Here is a 25,786-nt window from a genome sequence, read left to right as displayed (position 1 = left end):
GACAGGACTTTACAGAGAGCCCCTGCCAGACCCTCATGGTCCCCGTCTCTTTACTTATGGTCCCAGGGGGTACATAGAAGCAGCTCAGCCAGGCACACTCACCCTCAGACACAATACTTAGGGTCCACAGTGCTTTTAAAATCCCACAAACATATGTTTGTTTCTTTTAAATTAAAAGGAAAAAAAAACATCCTTTAAGGTCAAAGAGTACATCTGTCTTTATATCCATGGAACCATAAACTATGATTTCCCATATTGGCTCATGGAAATCACACAGTGGCCCTGGTAGCAGCCACCTGATGCCAAAGGACTAGGGGCTGCTGTCCCCACACACCTCTGTCCCTTTCTCTCATTTTCTATTCCTTTCTCTTACTCTTTCGGCCTTTTTAAGTTACCAAAATTAGATTTCAAAGGTTTAAAAATAAGCTTTCATTGCCTGTTTCATTATTTCAAAAGCAATCCTTGTTCATTGTAGAATCGTAGGTACCCGACCAGGAGCCAGGAGGTAAGGAAGGTTCTTTGAGAAGAAGATGACTTGGACTTACTTACGGGATGGACATGTAACAAGTGGAGAGCCATTCAGGGGAGATTTGAACAGAATGGGCCCAGTGGGGAGCTGTGGAGAGCCTGCAGGGCTGGCACTGATCCCTGAAACTAGGGCAGAGGCGAATGTGGAGCAAAGCCAAAAACCAGGGCCTCCACGCAGGCTCACGCGGACCTGAAGTTAACAGCCCACACTTGGCAAGGGCCCACTCTTTTCCTCTCAGCGAGGCTATGTATCCATGGTTCTTCATTGAACCCTGAAGATGTTACCCATGTGGATATTGTTAATTCCAAGTAAGCAGTGTGGCAGCTGAGGTTCAAAGAGGTCACCTCCTTGGGGCTTCCCTGAACACCACCAACACTATACAGCCTTGAAGCCCGTCGTGTCTCCTCCACCTCTGGGACTCTGTTGCCTGACATGCTTGGTCAAGACTGCCCTGACCCCTGGCCCTTTTGTTTGGCTCCACAGAGCCCTGAGGTCACTGTCCCAGCCTCTGGAGGAAAGACCTTTCTTTGTCTACCCTATTTAGGGCCATATGTGCTCTTCCACCCTTCTTGGCTGTCACCCATCTGGTAGCCCAGCAGCTGCTAATGCAGCCTTTCAAAGGTTGACTGGTGACTGTGTGTGAGTCCTGCCAGCCCAGGCCAACCCACTGTCCCCAGAGATGCAGTAGGCAGCTGCCTCTCAGGGTGACTACAAGGGCACCAGAGGAAATAATGCCCTGCCCCCACCAATTCCTGGAATGCCTCCACCCCAGAACCACCCCTCTGAGCTGGCAGCTCTATCTTGTGTTAAAATGCAACAAGCCCTCGGACCCTCGCCGCCACATGACTGCATTTTGTGTTACAACTTGCCAGGTACTTCCAAATCCGTCACCTCTCTTCAATTCAAGAGGCACTGCTCTCTGCCCTCCCAGATGAACAGAGCAAAGCTCAGGGAAGTTAAGTGGCTTGGCAGAATTCACAAAACCAGTTTGTCATAGATGGACAGGGATAAGAATATGGGTCTCCGCCTCCTCTGTGAGTGACCTCTTTGTGCTCCAGAAATTCTTTCATAGGATTTCTAAGTGGGAGGAGCTGAGGATAGATGGGTCACAAAAAGGAAGAAATTGTGATGCTGGCCTCACATTTTCCCATTCCTTCTTTCTCCCACTCTGACATGTATGCGAATGCACACACATGCACAGTTGTTTCTTCCCACGCACCAGCTCCATGCATTCCTCTGCAACAGACAGGTGTCAGCCTGAAGATTGAGAGGAGACGAGTTTATCTTGAGCATCTGGTTCATCCTGGGACAGGGCAAATAAGCATTTGGTTCATGGATCCTATTGACCTCCCAGAAATAACTGGAAAAATAAATTCTGACCGAACATCTTTAGTCTTGAGCAGCAGGTACCCAATGCTTTTGAAACTTTTCTACTCCAGTGTTTTTTGGGGTGTTGTGCCCATTTCTTTACCTGCATGTGGAATATGTGCAGTATACCTGGCTACTTGCAAGGTGCTCCACCCCTCAGAGCTTCTTCTGTCTTATCTCACCCAAGTTCATTGTGGTAATGAGGCCCTGTTATACAGATAGGGTCATACAAATTTGGAGAACTTAGCAAGGTTGTTTTGGTTATTTGGGTTTTGGCTCAACCTGATCTTTCCTATGCTATTCCCCATTGAACTCACCCCAAGTTAATCAATAAAGACAAGAGAGGCAGCCTTCCCTTTAGAAGGTTGCCTGTGACCCCCTGAAACCATTCCCCAGTAGTTAAATTCTTGGATCAGTTTCCAGTGACTTCTGTGTACATGTTTCTTTATTCTAGGTCTCTGACATACTCTGGAGGTATTTTGTAAGTCTTGGGTAGCAGGTAACAATGAGCCATGACCCTTTTGGGCTTTCTACCCACCTATAGTGAATTCAGGCCATAGTACAGCAGTGGATCCGATACACACGGACTTTAACCCAGTAGGTCCCTTCTGTGTTCAAAGTCCTGCAGAGAAGACAGAGGGGACACAGATGTTGTCAAAAGGCTTTATTTTATTTAGGGAACAAGACCCAAGAATATCAGAACATGAAACAAGTTTAAATGTCATTCAGAAGCAGTCTGACCCATAGGACACTCACCACATCTGGTTCAGGCATGTGTGGACAGAGCTGGTCTCCTCTGGAATGAAAACCACACATCCCTGAAACTTCAAAAGGTGTTGAAGGACTGACCCACCCCAAAAGGCACACACATAACAATGATGTCACAACTGCAAGTCATCATTGCTATTATTTTTTATCTTTTATAATTTTTTAGTAGTGGTGATAATATTAAAAATTAGTTCTTAGTTGAAGTCCAGAAATACAAGAAACAAAAGCCAATGTGATCCAATTGAGTAGGGAATGAGACGTCTGGTGACCTTATCCCAAGGGCCCTTGTGATAGCTCTATCCTGAGACAAGTATGTAAACTCCTGTTGGGTGCCTCCCAGAGCAAGAAGAGTTAATTAATACACAGTTCCTAATTCATGTCAGGAATAATGCTTTGGGCTTGGGTCTTAAAATATCCTTCCAGATTAGCCATTTCTATCAAAGTTGCAGAATGCTTTCATTGTGGTTAAATGTTTGCCTATAGCCAGACAATAACACCTACACAGCCATTTATCACTTGTCTAATTCATTCTATGAGACAAGTTATCAGACTTCAGAAGCCCTATGCTCAGACTTCCATTTTCTCCAGAAAAATCTCGAAAGTTAGAAAAGAAACTGGATGTAAAATTCTCTTATGAAAGCAATTCATTCATAAATGTCTACTAACTACTGTATACCTAGTTTCATCCCTGGGAACATTTTATATTATAGTGGGTCCATCCTGCCATGGTCCTTGGAATTGAGAGGAGATGAAGATAGTGCAAGATACCACCCTTGCCCTCAAAGCATTGCTGGGCTTCTTGGGATCCTGAGGTACACACCATGAGAGAAATAAAAAGAATCCACTTCTCCTGGTGAGAAATATCTTATCACATGAATTCAGCTTTCAGACTGAATTGTCTCTGACTTAGCTAAATAGACAGCTAGATTTTTTTTTTTAAGATTTTGACCTTAAATTTTTTAAAATATTTTTTTTAATTGTAGGTGAACACAATACCTTTTTTTTGCATTACAATTCTTATTACATGTATACAGCCCAATTTTTCATATCTCTGGTTGTATATAAAGTATGTTGACATCAATTTGTAGACATCTAGATATTTAAAGAATAACTTCAAGCCATATAATTCCCCTCATATAGACATATATAGACAGTGAATTTCTACTTGGTAGTTTTAGCTTGTTTAATTAAAATCTTGTGCTTGCAGAAACAAGTAATTAGTGATCAATGTTGATTTTTGAGAATACTCCAGATCTGGAGAATGACTTAAATGAAGACAAGTTGCAAGGATGTAAAATAGAAAAATTAGTGCCAATGTACAGAGCCCTCCCTGTGCACGAGTGGCCTGGCCTTTTTAAGTGGGAGATAAATGTTGTCTAGTCGCACCCATTGTTGGCCATTATGCTGTGCTGTGAGCTGAGTGCTGTAAGGGGTACTCCCATCCTCAGGGGGCTGGACACCACTGTGAGTGGCAGGGCTCTGATTTGAACCCAGAGGGCCCAACTCCTGGGCCATCTCTGAGTCCCCCTTCCAAAACACTGGCTCTCCTATGTGCAGGAAATGAGGAATTTCAAAGGAGAACAAAGTTTTCATTCACAGGGGAGTGAAAGAAAGTGTGTTCAAATAGGCTAAGTACATTTATTTATATCCGATTTTGGTAATTACCCCTGGGTCATTTCCTATTTCAGAATCCTGGAATCTCTGAAACCCCCTTTTGGAACATGCTATTTTTAAAAGTTCATTTGAGTGAAACCATGTTTGTCATTCGCTCAGAAAACAAACAATGTTGGAGGAAGTCAAACTTCATCTCTGAGGACATGGTAGTCAAAGGCGGATGAAATGCCTTGTGTTCCTTCAAGAGGAGATGCCCTGAGAAGACAGTGCTTCCCACTCATGAGCTCTTCTGAGCCTTCTTATTATTTCCCTGAAGGCTTTTGGGCTCTGTTTTGTTTCCAGGGTGGTGGTTTTGATAAAAGCCATCTCTGAGGTTGTACTATATTGGAGGCATAATTATCTAAGTTCCCGGCCACATGTCATGCTCCTTGTACCCAGAACTGTGGAAACAGTGGAGTAACTTTCTGGGGGGACATGAAAGGCTGGCCTTCTATTCCCCTGCCTCCTGCCCTACAAGGCCCTGATGATGGTTCTCCTTTGAACTCCCCATTTTTAAAGCCCTCCTCAAGGACAAATAAGTTCACTGCCCCAGTTCCTGTGGCTTCTAAGGCAGCAACTTCCACCTGGATCCTTGTGCTGCAGCCTTTCTAGACCAAACCCGAAGTTTAGCCAGGCTATGGCTATTTGAATAGACTCTTTTGGGGAGTCTATTCAAATAACACCCCAGGGCTCAGGATTCCCTGCAGTGTCCGTCTGTGACAGGGCCTAGCCAACCAGTGCACTGTGCCAGTCAGAGCCACCTGCATGAGTCCCAGCAGCTGTGGATTCAGCCCCACCACTGAGTGAGCATGGCCTTGGGGGTGCTGTTCCTCCTCCTTTTGGCCTCTGCTTGCCAGCTGATGCCTGCATTCATACAACCTCACAGGTTCTCAAGGATGACATGAGGCCTGGTAGGGCCGAGTCAGTGGGACATGTGCCTGTGTTCTGGTAAGGCCACAGGCTTTGCTGAGACAGACGTGGGTTAAAGTTACAGCTCAGCCACTCGGTCTCTACAGGCACCTTCAATGAGAAGTCATAGGTGAAGGCCCAGCCCTAGCAGCAGACATACACAAAGTGCATGTTAACCTGACAGGCAAGAGACTCAGAGACTCAGACAAGCCAGAGGTCTGCAAACAAAGGCCCGTGGGCCAAATCCAGCAAGCATCTGCTTTTACAAATACAGTTTTAAAGCAGCTATGCCACTTCTCTTACAGAGTGTCTGTGGTTGCTTTCATGCCATGATGGCAGAGTTGAGCATTTGCCATAGGCCCACAAAGCCTGAACCACTATCAGGCCCTTTGTGGAGAAACTTTGCCCACTCATGATTTCAATTGGAGAATCTTTAATGGTGCAGTTTCTAGGCCAAGACCCAACCTGGTTCCATTGCTCCCCTCTAGATCCATGAAAAGCCATGGAAGGAAGACGCGTAGGTGGGGACAGGGAGCAGGCAGCAGGCAGACAGAGGCTTGCTCAGGCCAGGTCCAGTTGACCTGTGGACACAAGAAGCACTTTGTTTCCCTTACCTGACCTGATCTGCCACTGCCCAGTGCCTCTTGTAGTCTTCCCTTCCTCCTGCACCCCCGAAAATCCTCACATCATCCAGGAAGGTACAGGAAGAAAAGCCAGAGCAGGTGCACAGCATGCACCTGGGGTCAGTCATCTCAGTCCTGTGTTCAGAAAATGGCGCTTCTCATCATCTCTGGGCAAGAGGGAGCAACCTTTCCATGTGGCAGGGTCAGGCCAGGTGCCTTGCATATTTTCTTATTGAAACCATGCTCGTCCTAAGAGACTGTTACCAGGGTTGGAGATGGAGACTCAGGGAAGATGTCCACATCTGGTCAGTTATAAAATGTTGATTACCATGCTCAACCATGGCCTTACACCCATGCTCCTATTACTGAACCCCATTTTTTCTGGTTTCTGCTTTGTTTTCTTGTTGTTTTAGTTTTATTTGGGGGTGTTTTTTGTGCTCGTTTTTTTTGTTTTTGTTTTTGTTTTCTTTTTTGCCATACTAGGGATTAAACCAAGAATTGCTCTACCACTGAGCTACATCCCTTTTAATCTTTTGAGACAGGGTTTTGCTAAGTTGCCTAGGTTGGCCTTGAACTTGAGATCCTCCTGTTTCGGCCTCAAAGTAGCTGGGATTACAGGAGTGTACCACCACCCCGGCTTTGGCCCAATTTGCCCCATTACACCCATTACTCAGCATGTCACTCACAGAATGACAAGTGTTGCAAAAGAGAGTTTGTTCTCTAGGTGGCCACATGTGGAGACAGGATAACAAGTCTCAATCTGTCTTCTAGGATAGGAATGGGGGATATTGATGGACTGAGGTGGGGAAGGTGGTTGAAGGTTAGGAAGTAATTGGTGGTCTGTGCATGTGTAATCACTTCATCAACTGTTACCATCCTGACCCACAGGTCAGAGGTGTTATCTCTACCTCTAACACTGGTGATTTTTGAAATCCACTAAAGAAACTAAGAAAGCATGAAACTAAGAGCAGGTGATGTGGTTTAAGTCTAGAAAAGCAAATAACAGGCCGTAAAGCACGAAAGTGAAGCCTAGAGGGTTTACTTGGGAACCAAGAGCAGGTGGTGTATTCAGATTTCCCCTTGTTACACTCTCTGCCTCTTCTGCCTGCACTGGGCAAGCCTGTGGCCCAGTGGCCCACTCCACAAATGAGGACTGAACACCTCAACTGTGTGTCATCCCTGATGATATGACAGTAAACAAACCAGCAGTAATCCCAAAAGAGACACATGGGTGGAATACACAGTCTATCCGATGGCACTAGGGAGGTAGGGAAGGTAGGGGAGAGAGAGGGTGTTATTTCAGAGTGTGGCCAGAGAAGGCTTCACAGGGTGGGGGAGGTGATGTTTGAGAGAGATCTGAAGGAAACCAGGAATCTAAACACGGGGTATCTCAGAGAAGCACACAGAGGGCCCAACAGATGCAAACGCCCTGGAGTAGGAGCAAGCCTGGCCTGGTCAAGGAACATCCAGGGAACTAGTGTAGCTGAGGGAGGAGGTGGGATAGGTAATTAGGAGAGAAAGACAGGCAAGTGAGATGGCAGAGGGCCAATGAATGGGACCATCTCCCCACATCTGTTGTGTTTCCAACACTACTATCCCCGAGTCTGGGAGCCTTCAAGCCCTAGCTAAAAGTTTCATCAATCTGAGAGGGGCCTTCAGTGTCAAAGTTAATGGTCCAGCAAGAAGCTGAGATTAAGAACTTGGGCATCAAAGGTCTGGCATGTGATGGGAGTTGGGAAGGAAGAAGAGAATCCTAGAGTCTCTCTGGAGTCCTGAACTGAAGGAGAGCCAGGAGGGACTTCTCTAAGTGGCCATTTTGCACTTGTGTACGTGTGTGCACACACACATACACATACACACACACACACAGACCAGCTTTCACAGCCTGCTTGAAATTGCTGCTTGGGTCTTCTGGGTAAAGCTTTTCTGCAGCTCAGGTGGTTATGTAGCTCTAGTATCTCAGGGAGCAGCCAGGTACATGACTGAGAGTTGGAATCAAGCCCTATGCAGGATGGGTGGATATGTACAGGCCTCTCCCCTGAAGATTCAGGTTTGATGTGAACCCTAGGGGCATGAGCCAAGCAGAGAGCATGGATCAGCGACCGTTTCCTCTCGGGGTGGAGGGTCTGGACCTGCAGTGGACAGAGAAGAAAACTGTGAAAGACTATGGACAGGAGTGGTCTCTGCCCAATGCTTCTGGGTCCAAGCTGACACATTCCTGGAGAAAAAAGGCCTACACCACTCTCCCCTGACATGTTGAAAGCCTAGCTCAGAAACACAGCCTCCTTCTCCTCCCCAAAATCAAAGAGGTGAAGAGAGCAGCTCAAGTTCACACAATTCAGCTTCCAACACAGGATCTCACCTTCTCAGGACTTTCACCAGCCATGTCAGAGGTACAAATTCATGTAGTCATCCAGGAAACGAGTCCCATTAGCGGTCAGGATCCTAAGACCAGAATGGGTGTTGGGAGATAATATTCATCCACCAGGGCCATCTTGCTTACTCTGATGATGGGAAGATAATGAGCAAAACCCCTTAAATGCAAACCCATGGGCTTATCCTACGTGCCTCCCTCTTCCAATTATGTGAACCCAGGATAAATAGACAGTTGATATTAAAATTACAGGCTTCTGACTCATGAGCTTCTCTTCTGCCTGATGGCCTTGGCAGTCTGGCCACTTAAGCATATGTCTCTCGTGGGTACCAAAGTGCACTCATATTTCTTATCTCCTCTACAGCCTGGGATAATGGAGGGCAGAGGTGATGGAAAAGTGACCTTGCTCCATGCAGTGGTGGCCTGTCCATATGCTGGGGAGGAGGGGAGTGATATTATATACTTTTTAGTATATGATTCTCAAATCCTGCTATAATTTGGATCTTGTGTGACCCCCCGCAAAGGCCCGTATGATCATGAACCAAAACCTCCCAAACTGCAGGCAAAAATAAATCTTTGCTCTTTATAAGCTGATTATTTTTATATATTGGGTGTTTATATATTTATATATTGTACTGATAGAAAGCTAACACAGGTCCTGATACAACTTGGTCTCCTGGCTGTCCCTGAATACAGGGGGCTTGGCCAGGTGTAAAGTAACTGTCTAAAGGCCACAGCAGTAGCAGATGGCAGAGCCAGGAAGGGAAATTCAAGTGTTTTCTACAGCGTCTGTACCGCACAGGCACACTGGCAAGCACACAGTGTCACCCTTCTCTTTGTGATCACACTTTTGCTTTAGGCACCATGGTTTTAAGGGGACAGATGACTTTGCAGTAAGCACTTCCTGTCCCTCCCTACTGCACACACACTCCTGCTTGCATGCACATGCACACACATACACAGTGTGGATATCTAAATGGTACCACCTGCAGTTTAAATCCAAGAGGTCTCTACAGTGCTTCAGACCCCATGCTGTGTGGACATGTGATGCCTTGTCCTAAGCAGGGTCTTAGGGACCCTGTCTTTGAGTGGGAGTCAAGACACTGCCTCCCAGCTGCACCAGCAGGACACAGAGCTTGACCTCATGGCAACTTCCTTGATATGTGTGAGTGTGTATGGACTTCATAATTCCTCCGAGAGCCTTTTGCCTTTCTCCCTCTTATTTGAGCTGATGGGAATGGCTTCCCCCCCACCTCCAACCCAGGCCCGCCTCTGATAAGGTTCCCATGTAGCTGAGCTTCTTATCAGGCAGCTGCAAGGGGACCTGGGGCCCCTGCACTGGGCAGCTGGAGCTGATAAAGTAAACCTGAACCAGCCGCTCACCAGCTGCTTTCTGGAACCCATCCCCAGGGCCCTACAACTTGGAAATAAGAGCAGTGAAACCCAGGAAACTTCTTTGCTTTATTATACACCAAAGCAGATCTGTGGTCTGAGCACCGCAGACCAAAGGGTCTGATTGGGAACACATGAGAATACAGGTGTGGCCATGAGGGCTGATGAAGAATGGCATCAGAGGGTCCCTGGGGCCCCAACATTGAACCCAGAGTCAGTACTTCCCATAGGATCAGGGGATCATGTATGCAGTTTGAGCCTACTAAAAATAGGTGCACCTGTTCCCATTTTACAGCTAAGACACTGAGACCCAGGTGTGGAATTCTTACCCAATTTGGTGTGTTCCTCTTGGAAGTCAGATTTTCTGATGCCAAAAGCTTTCTATTCATTCTGGAAGCACTGCCAAGAGGTTCCTCACTCCTATCCCTAAATACATACCCTGTTTGACAGCTGCACCTTCAGAAGTTCAGTTTAGCTTCTAAGCATCTATGATTGTGAAACTCTGAGCATATCTGGTGATTTAAAAGGACTGGACTATCTGTGGAGCTGGCATGAAGTATTTGAGGTGTAATTATCCTAAACCATTTTTTATTATTTATCTGAACTGGTGTCCTACAGTTATTCAGCAACCCTAGTAGAATGACCTATATATGGGTGTTCTTTTTCTTTTAGTTTTGGTGGTGCTGGGGATAGAACCCAGGCTTTGCACATGCTAAGCATGTGCTTTAACATGGAGCTACATCCTCAGCCCAAAGAGGGTGTTTTTGAAAGGACTCTAGGGGATTCCATATGCAGCCATAGTTGAGAATCAGGAACAAGAGACTCCTCCTGTGAGGGAGCCCACCCAATAGCAACCCCAGGCCAAGTTGCCAACTGCAAAGATTTACAGGTGGAGGAAGCATTCCAAGTTTTTAAAACACATCTTTTGAGCAGCTTTTCAGATTCCCTTCTCACACATCCTTTCCATCAGTCTTGTCAATGCCACTCCTAATGGTTAGAAACCTATTTTTTTTTTCCTGGAATGGAACCCAGGGCCTCACACAAGTTAGGCAGGAACTCCACCCCTGAGCTATACTCCCAACTCTAGAAACCTATTTTTAAGTAAATTTAAAACTCTGAGGTACATCTTTATTTTTAATATTTGAAATGATATGGTTGCAAAATGATTCATTCAGTAGCTGGATATGATTTATAACCTTACTGCCTTATTGACTTCTAATCCCAGTCCTGCCCAAACCTCAAATTCTCAGATCCCCGGCCTCTTGTCAGATTTACCTTCCTGCAGTCCCAACCTCAAACCCTAACCCTCCATAACTGTCTTCTCCTCTCATCCCTCTTGGCCCTTCATGGTGTCATCCTGAACTCTCCTCAGTAACTTTCAAGTGCTCTTCTAAACTAAGGCCATTCCTTTTCCTCATCCTTGTCCTACTTTAACATTTCTGGAGAATCTCTTCTTCTATAATCTAACACCTGCAGTTTCTGTTCACCCACTATTCAAGAAGACCCAGCTTCCTGAATGTGGTCATCAAGACCTTTCATTGCCCATTACTCACCCCACTCAGCTAAACAATAAAATTCATTAATGATATCTAGCACGGTAGTGATAGTGGAAGAAGTAATAAGACAAGGAAAAGAAAGGAAGTGAAATAAGCTCATCATATGTGTTGGGTTTAGCCATTCATATTCTTTCCTTTTTCTTCTGCTTTTTTATTTCCAAAAAAATTTCAAAAGTTGTTATTTGAAATAAAAATTTCATTTATTTTAGTATGAAATCATGAATACTTAGAAAGGATACAAGCATTTGAAATCTGTACTATTTTAGACCATCTGGCCTATCAGGGAGCCCCTAATCCTGATTGTTCAAATAGATCTAATCCTATGGCTGCCTGAGGGCTTTTTGGGTAACTGTTTTCATTCTGTTATTTGGCTTGCCTTTATTAAATAAATCAGCACACCTTAGTGACAGAAGAGTAGATCCTGCTATGATTATCCTTCTTCCCAAAAGATTAGATGATAAGTTTCAAGCCTTGCTTTTAAAATGCTAAGACCCCTGGTGAGAAGTGATGAAGAAAGCATCCTGCCGCACTGGCAACCTTGAAACAAGAGGACTGTGCGATTGTCCAATTTCTACTGGTCCTGAGACATTAACTGGTTGTTGGACTTCAGTCATGCCACCTACAAATTCCCAAAGTGAAACAAGGTCTAAGTTTGTTGGCTTTTCTTTGATGAGTCTCTAGGGCATTTATCACTCTCTATGAAAGAAACATTTAATTTAGATGGCAGTTGATTTGTGTCATGGAATTTCAGCTGACAAGAGGCAGAATTATGTATATGTTTATGGCTTCTTTGCTTTTAAAAGATTAATGTTGGGCAAATATAAATTGCAAGGCATGGACAGGGAGGGGGTGCTGATAAGATGGAGCAGGAGCTTGCCAGGGTGATGGATTGAAATATATAATGAAGTAGCTAGAAAAACAGTGGGAGAATGGGGGAAAGGGGTGATAGGGCAGGAATAGTAGAAAGAAATAGCTTTTCCTTCCCAGGCACAGAAAAAAGACAGCACAGGCTCTCCAAGTGGGGGCAGGCAACTTCCTGGCTCTGTCACAGATGCAAAATGGGGAAATGAATTAGTGACTTCCTGAAGTCCCCTCCATGCCCTGATACCCAGAAGACAGGGTTTCGAGGACAAAGGAGGGCTAACAACACAGTGGAAGGACTCAGGAAATCCAAGTGTTGAAGAAGATAAAAAAGCATGTTCTGTCATCCCCACTTACAGAGACTGGCCCCCTGAGTCTCCTGCCACCCCTCACCCTCACATAGCCCAAGTCTTGGCTTCTGTGAGTGTGCACGTGATTGCATGTCCACATGATTACGTGTGCACATGAAGCAACCATTTTAAATATAAGAGAATAATAATAAGAGCTTTCATACATTGGGCACCGTCCCCCTGGGAGTCATTCAGATGCTTTGTGTATGTTGCTACCAAAGTACTCTCTACAGAGGTGAGAGCTGAGAGTCAAAGAGGGGTGTGCGCAGATGGGACAAGGAGGGAGCCAGGACTCCTGCTAAATCTATCTGTCACTAAAACCCACACTCCCATCAGGATAGTCCTGAGAAACACTTCTAAGCTTTTTGGAAGGAGCATCTTTTGATGTGTGTCTGTCCTTGTCTTCACCACTACCCTTGGGAGTATCCTCCTAATATTTAGACCCAAATGCATCCTGCCTTCCCAGCACCCTTTTCAAACACCAGTTCAGCATAAACGGCAAATCTCAATGATATTGTTATTAATCGAGGGCTTACAGCCTGACGTGAGACAATACTGTGGCACCAGGTTTTTGCAAAAAGAATACACTTTTTTTGCCCTCCAGTAGCAGAAGGTCAGTAGCTAAATCCTCCCCAAGCAGTTAGTAAGGAGGGCATTTTTAAGAAGGGAGAAGGGAGAAGAAGCTCTCATTGATTGGATGGTGAGAAAGGGTGAGGAACACAGTTCTTTGTGCACGTGTAGGTGGCAAGTTTCTTTTCAAGGGAGTTACTATGTTCTGCAGGGTTGACCTTTTAGCGTCTGACGGTCATTGACTGGATTATTTCTTCAGAGTATGTCTGTCCTTGAAGAGCTGGATCCAAACCATCCTTGAGTGGATTCGGAGGCTTTTCTTGAACGCAGCTTAAGCACTTTGTTATTTAAGGATTTTATGTCAGAGTTGTGTCAGGCCTTAACCAATTTCAGTGACATGAATGATAATAGCTGACACATCCTGTGTGTACATTCCCAGATGGCTTTCATCAGCATCGTCTCATGTGAGCCTGACCACCAGCCTCAGCCTTAGGTTTTTATCCCCACATAAACAGTGGCCTTTCCTGTAGCTCTGAGAAATTCTGTGGAGCAGGAGAAAAAGATGCATTTTAGGGAAGGAGCACAAACGACTTCCTGATTCTTGTTCCCAGCCTTCCTTTTATCCCAGGATTCTTCACATTGCATGTACACCCTTCTGATCCACACATGGTGGATTTGCTGTCTCTGGTATACTTTGGCATCCCCTTTCTAAGCATTCCTTCTAGTAAAGCCCCACTGCCCTTGGAATATAATATGGACACCAAACCTCTCATCCTAGAGGTGAGATTGTAGACAGCAGAAGTCCCTTCCACTCCCCGCCACCCCCACTCCGGACATGGGCTCTGCTACTCCTGCCTGTCAAACTCTGTGAAGGAAGGAGAAAATCACTTTTCTAGTCCTATGTGCAGACTGATGAGCTTCCTTGGAAACCCAATAACAAAGCGTGGCTAACTAAATCATCATTATTTACACATGCAGCCTGATCAAGGATATTTAGTCATGTAATTAGGTACCTAATTATGCTGAAAATGCAATTATATGATTTTTTTTAAGTGAATTAAGCCCTCCAGAGAAGTGGCAAAGATTAGTGTGCATGATCCAGCTGGAGAGAAGGGACCTCAGAGGGCAGGTCAGTGTGGCTCTGGCTGGCACAGGGGCCTGGTGATCTGAACTTGAACCACATGTCTGAGCTCACACAGGCTCATGTGCACATGTGCAGAGGATTCCAGTCTCACCTCTGATTCCCTAGGAATCTACAAAGGCCTGCTGCACACAAGGAACTTAATAGATAAATGACAGCCATTAATGTCACTGGAAGCTTAACTTACATCTGTGGAGTGACTGTTTAGTGACTTAGAGAATCTTAGGTTATTTATTCAGCATGTGAGAAGCAAGTGTATAGGAATAAAATAATGATAGCAAAATCAGTTGGGATATGTCAGAGGATATTTTATACAACATCACTTATTCATTCCACCTGGCATATGTCAGATGTGAAGGCATGAAATCCAGTTCTTTTTCTCTGTAGCTCAGAGACCGACAACTGCAAAGCATTTTAATGGTGATATGAACAAGTCAGTTGGCAAACTTCAGCCTGTAGGCCTAACACAACCTGAGATCTGTTTTTGTACAGTCAACTACCTAACAATGTTTTTTACATATTTAAAGATTTCCAAACAAACAGCCCAAGAAGAATAGACAGCAGAGATTTTGTGGCCTGCAAAGGCCAAAATATTTACGACAAGGTCCTTTCCAATAAAGCTTGCTGCAGCACCATGTGGCAGTACCGGAAAGAGCACACAGTCCTGGTGCAGAAATCAGGGAAGACTTCTCAGAGGAAGTGACCTTGATCTGAATTCAGAGGATAAGCATGAATTTGCAGAAACTCAAAAGTCTCTGTGGCAGGAGTCAGAGCCTCTGCCTCTCAAGGGGTTTCCTTCCACCCAACAGTCCACACACATGAGAAACAAAGACAAAAGGCAAATTTTGAGAATTATACCTGAAATAAGGACTGGGAGAACCCAGAGATTTTGAAAGGTCTGGCAGTGGAACTTGAACTTGGCCTCAGCAGCATGTAGCCATCCAGCTGGGCATGGTTGATCACCCAACAAGAAGGTGGAGGGACACGGATGGAAAACAGCTTCTCAGGCTACCTCTGCCCTCCCTTGATCCAGTGACTTTACCCCTTGAGCAACCAGAGGGCCCAGCCCAGGGCTGTGTGATGTGGAGGAAGAAGAGCTGAAGGGAACAGAGCAGAGCAGGAGGACCCCAGCCTTCACAAAACCAGCTGTGATTCCTGGACACACATGCCCCACTGGCCACTCCTCGTTACCACTCAGCTCTGCCCTTGTCTCACTCTGCCCACAAGGACACTATTGCCCACTCAAGATGGCTGCTTCTCTTTCCTGGCAGAGAAGGCATCGTCCTTCCTCTCTCAATGCCTTCCTTCTAAACAGCACACACACCCTCTCCTTCTCCTTGACCCAGTCACTGCTCTCAGATATGAACTCCTTGTGCCATCAGGACACACATCCATGACGTATCCCCCATTTGAAACCAGCCACATTTTCCTGCCACCCTGCATGGGGTTGGCATTACCAGTAGTGAGATGAAGGATTGAAGTGGGGGCATGGAGTGTGTCGGGTAGGACCTAGCAGGGGAAAGTTACTTTCACAGACCTAGTCTGAGATCTGCAAGATTCTGTAAGACAATAGCAAGTTCAGAAGATCCATTCCCACTTCTTGACTATAAAAGTAGCACATGGTGTCATCGATGGCTTAGAAAGTACAGAAAATTACATGTCAGAAGAAAACAAAACTGCTCATGACCCCTGTCCACCAACCAAAAGCCACCACCTAACATTTTAAGTGTGTTTCCTTTTATTCCTTTGTCTGAGATTTTGGGGGGAATATTTAGCATCATTGTTGCTCACAGGGCCCGATTCCTTTCACTTAACATCATATCACAAGTTTTTCTTCCTGTCACTAAGAATTCACATTTCATTTCAGTGACTGCATCATCATATTCTAACGGGGAAGTGTATCATATTTTACATAACCAATTCCCGAATGTAGGACATTTAGATTGTTCTGTTTCCCATTTTAAGCCACATTGCAAAACACTTTTCTGAGCGTGGGTTTTTGTTTCTGTTCCAGATTATTTCTCTAAGATTACTAGAAGTGGATTTTTCGATTCTCAGGATGATACATTTGGCACACAGGGTACCAGAACATTGAAAATGCCCAATTTTGAGAACCTCCCTTTAACCAAGGTCATACCAACCTAATTGGCAGTGATAATAACAAATATCCAAATAGCCCAACCTATGTCAGGCCCCATACTAGGTACTTACCACATACCAACTCAACACACCTACACCACAGTGCCACCATATTTCATGGGTGAAGTGACAGATACTAGAAAGGCCCAAATCACTTTCCAAGATGGTCCAGGTGCCAGGTACAAGCTGAGCCACCACTTGCTGCTTGTCTGCTCTGTGCCTGGCAATTGTGCTAACCTCCCAGGTGTACAGGCTAGGCCACCAGCTCCTGCGTGACAGGTGGAGGCTGTGGGAGGAACCTGTGCCTTTCTGTATATCTTCCTTCTCCTCAAGAAGGTTTCTGAATGCAAACAGTATTCCCAGGGCTCCCTTCACTCCAGCCACCTGTGCTTCCGTGAAACATTTCCCCACTGTGTCATCAGAGCCCATCTATCCTTAAATTAATCAGCAGTAGTAATTTTTACTTCCATTGGTCTCAAGAATCTGCTTCATTGCCAAAGAACAAGCCTGTTCTTCAACTTCGGTCTCATGAGCCATTGTTTAGAAAACTGTGTGCATCTACCAGAGCCTGAGACAAGAGTCCCATCTCCCCACGTCCATCACCCATCCTGGCTGCAGGTAGGGAAACAGGCAGAGGTGACCGATTCTCAGAGTATTTACTTCTCAGGTCTCCAACTATATTAGCTGGTCCTGGGAAAAAAGGGAGAAACTAGCTCAGTGCTGTGGCTGAGGTGGCTGTGACTGTGACTCTTTGTTTGCATGGGTAAGAAGGTATCAGCCCCCCAGTTGTGTTTCCTGAAGGCAGATATCACCATCTCACAAAGGGGTGGAATGTAATAAACTGTGCCTTTGAACTGTGTCAGGGGGTCAGTATATTTTCATAGATATGAGCTCAGTAGCTCTCAACGTAAGGCATTCAGACAAGCAATATCCACAGCACTGGGGAATATGTTAGAAATGCAGGTTCTCAGGCCTACCCCAGACTTACAGATTACTCAGAATCTTGGTGGGGCGAGGGGCAGCCATCTGGAACCTAATAAGTCCTCCAGATGATTCTAATGTGCTCAAATTTGAGGCCCAGTGCCTTAGCTCCTCAGCCCCACAATAACCTTTTTAGGCCAGGGTTTTGCTAACTGTTTCATGGATGAGAAGAGGGGACTTCAGAAAGTGAGATAACCTACCCGAGATGTTACTGACCCCATAGGCAAAAAATCCTACTTCTTGATGAGAGAAGTAGGATAAGGTGCCATTCAAGGAGACTGACTCATAAGAGCATTTTATTCCTTCTCAGGGCCTTTGCACCAATTTTCACTGAGTGCTACCATTTGCTCAATCTCCTGTTGATCTTTGCAAGATAAATGTGGTGTGTTTTCTCTCCCTTGAGGACTCACATGTATTGAACATGAGATCTGTGCAAGGTATGACATGCATGCCTACCCAGAGGGTTGGGCATTTCTTTATCCTGAAGATCGGAGGTCAGACCTAGTCCACAGTTCTCCAGATGAGAGTCCATGTCCTGGAGGGGTGGATGACTCCCATCACCTCCATCTATCACCGTGAGGGGATCCAGGACATCTCTACAGAGGCAGAGGACACCTCTGCTCAGACCTTCCAGGCTCTTGACATGTTGCAGAGAAGAATTTAATGAGGTGTCAGGTTTTAGCAAAGAGGAAGAGCTTTATTAGAAAGTCAAAGTTGAAGATACCTAATATAGTTAGCCTATATTGCAGGTTTCTTAAAATACATCTCCCTTTGTTTCATCTTACATGAAATTGCATTGTGTAGGATAACAGTGCACTTAAGCTTTAATCAAAGTAAGGCAATTTTTATAGAGGAGTGAATTTTCACTAATTCTAAGATCTGTAGATTTCTCAGAAATTTGAGGAGGTCAGACCTGGAGGATAAAAGAGGAGATCATGAGGGTTTTACATTTACAACTATAGTCTCTTTTTTTTTTCCTTTCCTTTTGTTCCCTTTCTACCTACCTTTATTTCTTCTATCCTACTTCACATGCATGGAGACAAAAAGACCCAAACCAGTAACAAAACAGCTCATGTTAAGGTTCTGTCCTCTTGGAGAGGTGCTGAAGCAAGTTCAAGGAGAACGTAGAGGGAAGAGGAGTGAGTGTTTGAAGACATAAATCAACTGTCAACCATTTTAAGGGTAGATTTTTCTCTTCCTTCAAAGAGAAGAATCTGAGCTCCTTCAGTTGCAGGTTGATATCTACCACCCCATCCCCCATCCCAAGCAGCAGGATGTTGACTAAGCCCCAGGCAGCTTCCCATTCACTGGGGATCCTCCCCTGAGCCAGAGGAGGATGCCTGGCTGGAATCTCCTCCCTCTCTTCCTGTTTTAAATTTGATTTTCCTAGAAATCCTAGTCAGGGTGTGTTTGTCACAGATGGGGTGGACAATGTTTCCCCTTTCCTTCACTCTCCTGCCAAAAGAGAGGATATTTACTACCTCCTTAATAAATCACAAAATCCACCCAATCCAAAGTTGACAGGTTACCCCCCTCCCTAGAGGAGGACCCCCATGTGAAGAGTGCTGACTTCATTTTGCTCAGTTAGCACTTTTATAAGGTTTCTTGCTGATTTCCCTTGGTATCACCATCCTGGACTAAGGAAAGGGTGATTCCATTTTTATTTTCTGGCCGAAGCATTCTTCCTTCTACTTATATCCTGTAACTCAACTAAGATAGATTGGGCATGGTGTTTAAAATAAGGCTGCTTGGAGCCCAGCCTCTGACATGGTGACCAGTCATCACAGTAGTTGGATCCTTATTGAAGAAGACCATCCTCCTCCACCCAGAAGCCCCACCTGTTGGGAAAAGGTATAATGGCAGCTACACCCCACAAAAAACCCCAACATGGCACCTAAGGAGCTTCTCTTCCTTCCTCTCCCTTTCCTGCTGGCGCCAAAAACCCCCACCGGTGCCAATTTCAAATCTCGCTGGCAGGAAACCTTAGCCCCAATAAGAACTAATTTCGTGGGCTCCGGAACTGACATCTGGAGGAGCTTACCAATAAACGAGTGACCCGTCATTTACCTAAGCCCTGCCATCTCTCCTTAGATCTATATAAGCCCACAGCCTTTTGTAATAAAGTGGAACTCTCCCCGGCGAAGTGTCTTGCGTGGAGGAATTCTTCCATCACCCGTCACTCCACCACCCATAGCCCTTCCATCCGGGTCCCTCTCTCACCACCGTACCTCTTCCCTCTGGTGGTAATACAGAAACAACCCTTTGCAAGAGAGTTGTTTCCTAGATGCCATATTTAAATGTTTGTTCCCCAAATTCCATGTGTTGGAAAGTTAATCCCCAGAGCCGACAGGGTCAGACCAGTTAATGGTATTTGGAGGTGGAACATTTGGAAGGCGAATAGGTCATAAAGGCCTGTCCTCATTAGTAAAGTGATCCATTCATTGATTAACTGATTGGTGGATCACTGAGGGACTGGAATTGTTATAAAACTGAGCCTTCTCTAGAACCCTTGCTCGGTCTCACCCTGTGGTGTCCTCTGCCATGTTATGATCAGCAAGAAGGCCTTCACCATGTGCCAGCACCATGCTGTTGGACTTTCCAGCCTCTAGAACCCTGAGCTAAATAAGTCTCTTATTTTTCATAAATTACACAAACTATCATATTCAGTTATAGGAATGAAAACAGACTCAAACACCAATGTCGCATCATCTGAAAGCAGAAGAGAAGGGAGGTTCATGGTAGTATCAGATGAGCATGACTTTCCTTCCCAGCGCCAGTGTCAGACCCCACTCTCCATCAACATCTGAGAAACACCACTGGCCCCCATGGATCCAGCTGCGACTGAGTCCTGTACCTCGATAGCTGCCAACTAAAGCAGAGAGCACCTCCTGCATTGCATGTGTGTGCCCTGCTGCCTCCCAGGAAAGGCACCTTTAACCAGACCAGGTGCAGGTAACCCTGTTGAGGATGTGTGGCGTCAGCAGGGGTTTGGCTGCAGCCAATGGCAGATTCCATGGGGGAGAAAAATGACCATCCTCAGCTTCACAAAGATGTGGAGAGTAAAGGGTGCAGTTTAGTTGATTCTGGTTCCTTGGAAGGAATTCAGCTTTGTTTCTTAATTGGTGCATTGTAGTTATACACATAAATGTGGTTCACAGTGACATAGTTGTACATGCATAGAACATAATTTGGTAGACTTCATTCCCCAGTACCAGCTTTCCCTCCCCCCCACCTTCTTCTGATCCACTTCCTCTACTCTGCTGAGCCATTTCCTCTCCTCTTCATTTTCATGAGATCCCCTTTTTATTCATTTTTTTTCTCTAGTTTCCACATATGAAAGGAAACATGCAACCCTTAACTTTCTGAGTCTGGCTTATTTCACGTAGCTTAATATTCTCCAGTTCCATCCATTTAGCAGCAAAGGACATAATTTCATTCTTAATTATGGCTGAGTAATTCCCATTGTGTGTGTGTGTGTGTGTGTGTGTGTGTGTGTGTGTATATATATATATATATATATATATATATATATATATATATATCTTTTTCTTTATCTATTCATCTATTAAGGGCACCTAGGCTGGTGTGCTGCTGTAACTAGGGGTATGCACATATCACTATAGTATGCTGATTCTAATTATTTTGCATTAATAGTGAGGAATGGTATATCCAGATCATATAGTATTTCCATTCCTACTCTTTTAAGGAATTACCATATTGATTTCCATAGCAGTTGTACTAATTTGCAGTTCCACCAACAATGTGTAAAGTGAGGAATCACACTTTCAAATATTTACCAATTGTCATTCAGTGCCAATCACCCAGCCTGATGTTGGACATAGAACTCTGGGCAGGACACGGTGTCTGGACTTGTGGAGCTTACTGTCTGGTAGAAATGTTGCAATCTTAAGGAGAGCCATGGATGAAAAATGCAGAACGTTTTGGGTCTTTACAAAAAAAAAAAAAAAAATTGGCCCTCTCACAACTGAGAATCATGGGATAGGAGTGCTGAAAGTGCACTGGTATCTAAGCAGATAAATTTAGGTACAGGTCTTAAACACAAGCCACAAAATGAACCCCACTTGAATTAGGTCAAATGCCTCCTCTGGAAACCAGCTTGCCAAGTCTCTGCCCTGGGCAGTGCCCTGCAGGGTTACACCCTGACTTCACACTGCCTGGGGGCGGACTGACTGCCTCCTGATTCTCATGGTAATGACAAATGATCCAGAGAAAACATAACCCCTTTCTGGGACTCAGTTTCCTAATCCGTAAAATGGGAATGATAATAACTCCTACCAAATGGGACTGTTGTGGGACAGAGTTAAAATGTGTTAAATGCCGGCACATGGTAAGCAGTTGCTAATTTCTCTTTAAAAAGAATAAAAAGTCCCTTCTAACCCTGGCAGCATTATACTGAGTGAAATAAGAAGGCTGGTCTTCACCTGGAAAATTCCTCAGGACAATTCTGGGTATTTGAGCTTCCATAAACATTCATACGGATGATCTATGCATGTACCATAAGCAAGGTGCTGTTCTTTCTTACTGCCAGTGAGGTGCTGGGTGATTAATAAAGGTCTAGGATGCCAGCCTCTGCACCCCCATTCACTCATGTGGACATCCCTTTATTTATACCCTCAGTGAATATTTATTGAGTACCTACTATGAGCTAGATACTGAATCTCAGGCTGTACTTGTCCCAGTTGGATCCCAGAATCTAGCATCACGGTGAACTTGCTACTTCTTAAGTCTTGAAAACTGAGCTATCCTCCCTGCCTGGTCTAGTCTGCCCAGCCTCCAGTGGGTGTCCACTGTGTCTCTTTATCACCTTGATACATGGTTTTATTGTCCTCCCCACTTCTGAGCTCTGTGCTGGCACCAGACCCCTTAGCCTGGCTCTCCTTCCTCTTGCTCTGGGCCTTCAGCTACGGAAACAGTTTCTTCCTCACCCACTGTCCCCCCTGACACCACCAGTCAGTTTCTTATCAGAAAGAAGCATCTGGCACTTGCCCTGGGGAGAATGACCTCATAGCTCTATAATTGAAGTGATTATCTGAGTGGAAATGGCTATTAGAAAGCATCCTTCCCTGTTTTAATATGCATAGCTGTTGTAATGGGAACATGGGATTTCCGTGTTAACACTGGTATTTCTGTGGTCTAATAAATCCTTCTTCTCACTCATCTCCCAGAGGAGAGGAAGCATTCTATGCAGTATCTTGAGGTACTGCGAAGTTCCCTCTCTCCCTGGGATCCTCACCCTCTGACTAGATCAGTGAACTACAGAAAAACAGTCAGTAACTTAGTGCCACAGGGCAGCCCTTCCCCCAGGAGAGTTGATGCAGAAACCTAGGGAGAGGTCTCAGTGAGAGGCTTGTTAAAGAAAGAAAGAGAAAGTAGACCTCAAAGACAAGAGGAACAGTGAACTCAGGGACAGTCACTGGGTGATCTGCATGACCACAGGCTCATCACATCTCTGAGCCTCAGTGTTCTACATGTAAAGTGTGCTGATTAACACCATGGAGTTAACAGGATTGCGTGAAGAACACAGGAGAGAGTAGATGATGGCAGCTAAGCCCACACCTGGTCTGTATGGACGCACCACCAATGGCCAGTGTTCAACACAGTCTTGCACACCATATACACACCACAGATGGCAACTGAGCTTCTACCAGGTACAGGTGCTCGCCTTGGTGCTGAGATACAGCAGGGGGCTTGGACCATCCTGTGTGACCTGATGATTTGCAAGTGTTTTCCAGCCTGATCAATGAACAAGCCGAGCCTGGGTCTAGGTCTCTACACCCTGGACAGAGGTCTGTGCACCCAGCATGCCATTCCAGGTCCATTCACAGAGCTGCTCACAGCGGTGCAGAGGGTACAGCCTGGGGCTGAGGTGCTGCTGTGTACAAAGAGCCTTCTTCCTCTCTCACCTCAGTTCTTATCTTTGTCCACAGAGCTTGATCCAGGGACGGCCTATGCCACAATGGACATTGCCATCATTGCAGGTTAGTAACTTGCCAGGGACCCTTTTGGAAACCAGGAAAGATCCAGGGGAGAACTGGACTGAGGATTTGAGAAGTGGGAGGGATGGTCAGTGCTTTTCCTCCTTCAGTGTGTATAAGAAATGCCTAGCATGGTGCCTGGTGCACTAGGCAAGGTGGGGGGGGGGGTGTGCTGGGCACACATGTCAAGATGAACCTCCTGTCCAGGCTATTGACCCAGAGAGACTTGGGCTAAAGAGGAAGCAGCTTGGGCAGAACAGGGTTGGGGCTTGTGGACTGATAGGGGCTGACTCTACCTCACCCCATCTCCCTGATTCTGGGTCTGACCCTTACCTCACCTCGGGTTGAACCCTGGGCAGCTGGCTCCTCACTGGTCACACCTGTCACCCCAAACTGCATTTCAGGAACAACCAGATTTGGAAGGTGACACGTGTTCTGTTCTCTTCCTTAAGACTCACGCTGCTCACACTTATTAATAGCTCAGGAAACCTCTACGATTAAAAGAAAAAGAAGCAGGAGGAAGCCATCAAAGACACCTGTTCAATTTTACTTAACATACAATTCTCCCATTTATTGTGTCCTGAGCCCTTCTTTTCCCTAGACAACATTATTAAGAATAGACACAAGTGTCCCCCTGAAGACAGTAGGAAGTTTTGGAAATTCTTCCATAAAGATGGGACTTGGGAAGTTTTAGCTGCCTCATAGCCCGCAACAGCCCTTCCACCAAGACCTTCCAGATAAACCTGCATTCTAAGATAAAGGCTTTTCTGTAGCTTCCAATCAAATGCCCAATTTGAAATACCCCCCAGGAGAGTGCTGCCATTCAGCCGTTTCTCAGATTCACCTCTTAACCCCTCACCCCATCACTCCCCAGACCCAGAGTGATTTGACCCCTCTTGACCTACCTCATGCCTTATTTCCCTGCATCCCCAAGTCCCACGAATCCTGGGCATTGACTATGGCATGGCATCATCTACATGGCCAAATCCAGTTCCTCTTGCCAGATTCAGCATGTCCTTACTCCCAAGAGTTAATGGCATGGGCTGGGGTGAGAGGCAGCTTTCTAAAGCACACCTCCCACCACCTCTCTATCCCTAGGCACAGTTAATAGCCCTTGTATTGTTTTTCTCCCTGTCAAGTGTGCAGAGAGCAGCCAACTCTTTCCAGATTTCCAGGATTTTCCTGACTGTAGCACAGAAAGTCCCATTCTCCAGGAAACACCTCAGTTGGGATTGTCTAAAGAGATAAAAATTCTGCATCACACGAACCCCTCTACTTAAGCGAACCCACATACTTGCACTATGCAAATGGCTTGTTTTGTAATAATTCTCTTATAGACCTGTCTCCTCAGTAGACAATGAGCATGTCCCAGCGGGAATCAATTCTGGGATACTTCTCTAGCTAAGGAACACAGTAAAGGGGACCCCAAGGGTGGGGAGAAGGGAGAGGGGATTCTGAAAGACTTATTCCAGGCAGGAAGAAGCACAGGATGGAAGTCACCAGCCCAGGGTTGTGGCTAGTTGAGCAACATATTTGTCCTGCTGGCACAACCCCTGTGGGTCCTAACCTTCTGTTCCAGGTCCTAGAGCACCTGCTCCACATTGACCCCTGCATTTCCTCCCTCCTGCAGCTGTGATCACTGCTGTGGCCTTAGTCCTGGTCTGCCTCCTCCTCGTCATGCTTCGCTACCTGTACCGGCATAAGGGCACATACCACACCAATGAGGCCAAGGGCACAGAGTTTGCTGAGAGCGCAGATGCAGCCCTGCAGAGCGACCCCGCCCTCCAAGATGCCAATGACAACAGCAGGAAAGAGTACTTTATCTGAAGGACATCAGACCTCATCTCCCTGAATGTCTCCTCCAACTTCAGGAGAACAAATGCATCTACCACTTACCACCATCACTGTTCCACAGGGCACCTGGCTCTTCCCAGGATTCATACCTATGAACATGTGGTGGCTCCCCAGGGAGGAAAGGGGGAGGATGCAGGCTGAGAGAGACCTCTCCCAGGGACGCAGGGACATAGCAGCCACCCTAGTAGGCCAGCTTTTGCTGTGGCAGGAAGAGAGCAAATCTGGACACACAGGTCTCCCTGGGAAATTCAGGATGTCATCTTATCAATGTGGAAGTCCTTCAGGGTGTGAGTGTGGTAGATGGGCCTGGGAGCTGGGGACCCAAAGAAGTGAGACATCAATACACTGACTGGAGATAATGGCATCAAATGTCAGTCCTTGACATTTGGGTTGGGGGGAACAGCAGGTGCCAGAGCTAAAAGGCACCTTTGTCTCCCATTGATCCAGCTCAAAACAATTGGAAATAAATTTGAAATGTAATCAAGCATTCAGAGTCAAACAGCACTACTGAAATTGTCTGGGGAATGAAAAACACCCAGTGCTTGCTTTTTCCTGATGTGATTTTGTGTTCTCTGACAGAGACCGTGTGCATGGGGCTGGGACTATCCAGCCTGGCAAGAGAGGTGGGAGGAAGAGTGATCTGCATCTTTCTCCCACACCAGCACCAACTGCATGAAACAAACGTAAGGGCTAAATATCCCTCTGGAGATAGATTGTTACAA

General features: G+C 45.7%; 1 protein-coding gene across 2 annotated transcripts in view; it reads left to right on the top strand.

Moving 5' to 3' along the window:
- The window catches only part of Gypc (glycophorin C (Gerbich blood group)), a 33,398-nt gene extending 7,850 nt beyond the window's left edge, over window positions 1-25,548 (top strand). Inside the window, exons 1-3 of one of the 2 annotated variants that reach the window (XM_071619267.1) lie at window positions 17,621-17,651; window positions 23,163-23,213; window positions 24,841-25,548. In XM_071619267.1, coding sequence (XP_071475368.1) covers window positions 17,636-17,651; window positions 23,163-23,213; window positions 24,841-25,037 — 264 coding nt within the window. In that variant the 5' untranslated portion in view covers window positions 17,621-17,635 and the 3' untranslated portion in view covers window positions 25,038-25,548. Of the gene's footprint in view, window positions 1-17,620; window positions 17,652-23,162; window positions 23,214-24,840 lie in introns of those variants that run through there. The other variant, XM_071619266.1, reaches the window with a different exon arrangement.
- The last annotated feature ends 238 nt before the right edge of the window (window positions 25,549-25,786 follow it).

This window comes from Marmota flaviventris, chromosome 11 (genome assembly GCF_047511675.1).
Source record: "Marmota flaviventris isolate mMarFla1 chromosome 11, mMarFla1.hap1, whole genome shotgun sequence".
NCBI lineage: Eukaryota > Metazoa > Chordata > Mammalia > Rodentia > Sciuridae > Marmota > Marmota flaviventris.
This window is presented reverse-complemented; position numbering and strand designations above follow the sequence as displayed.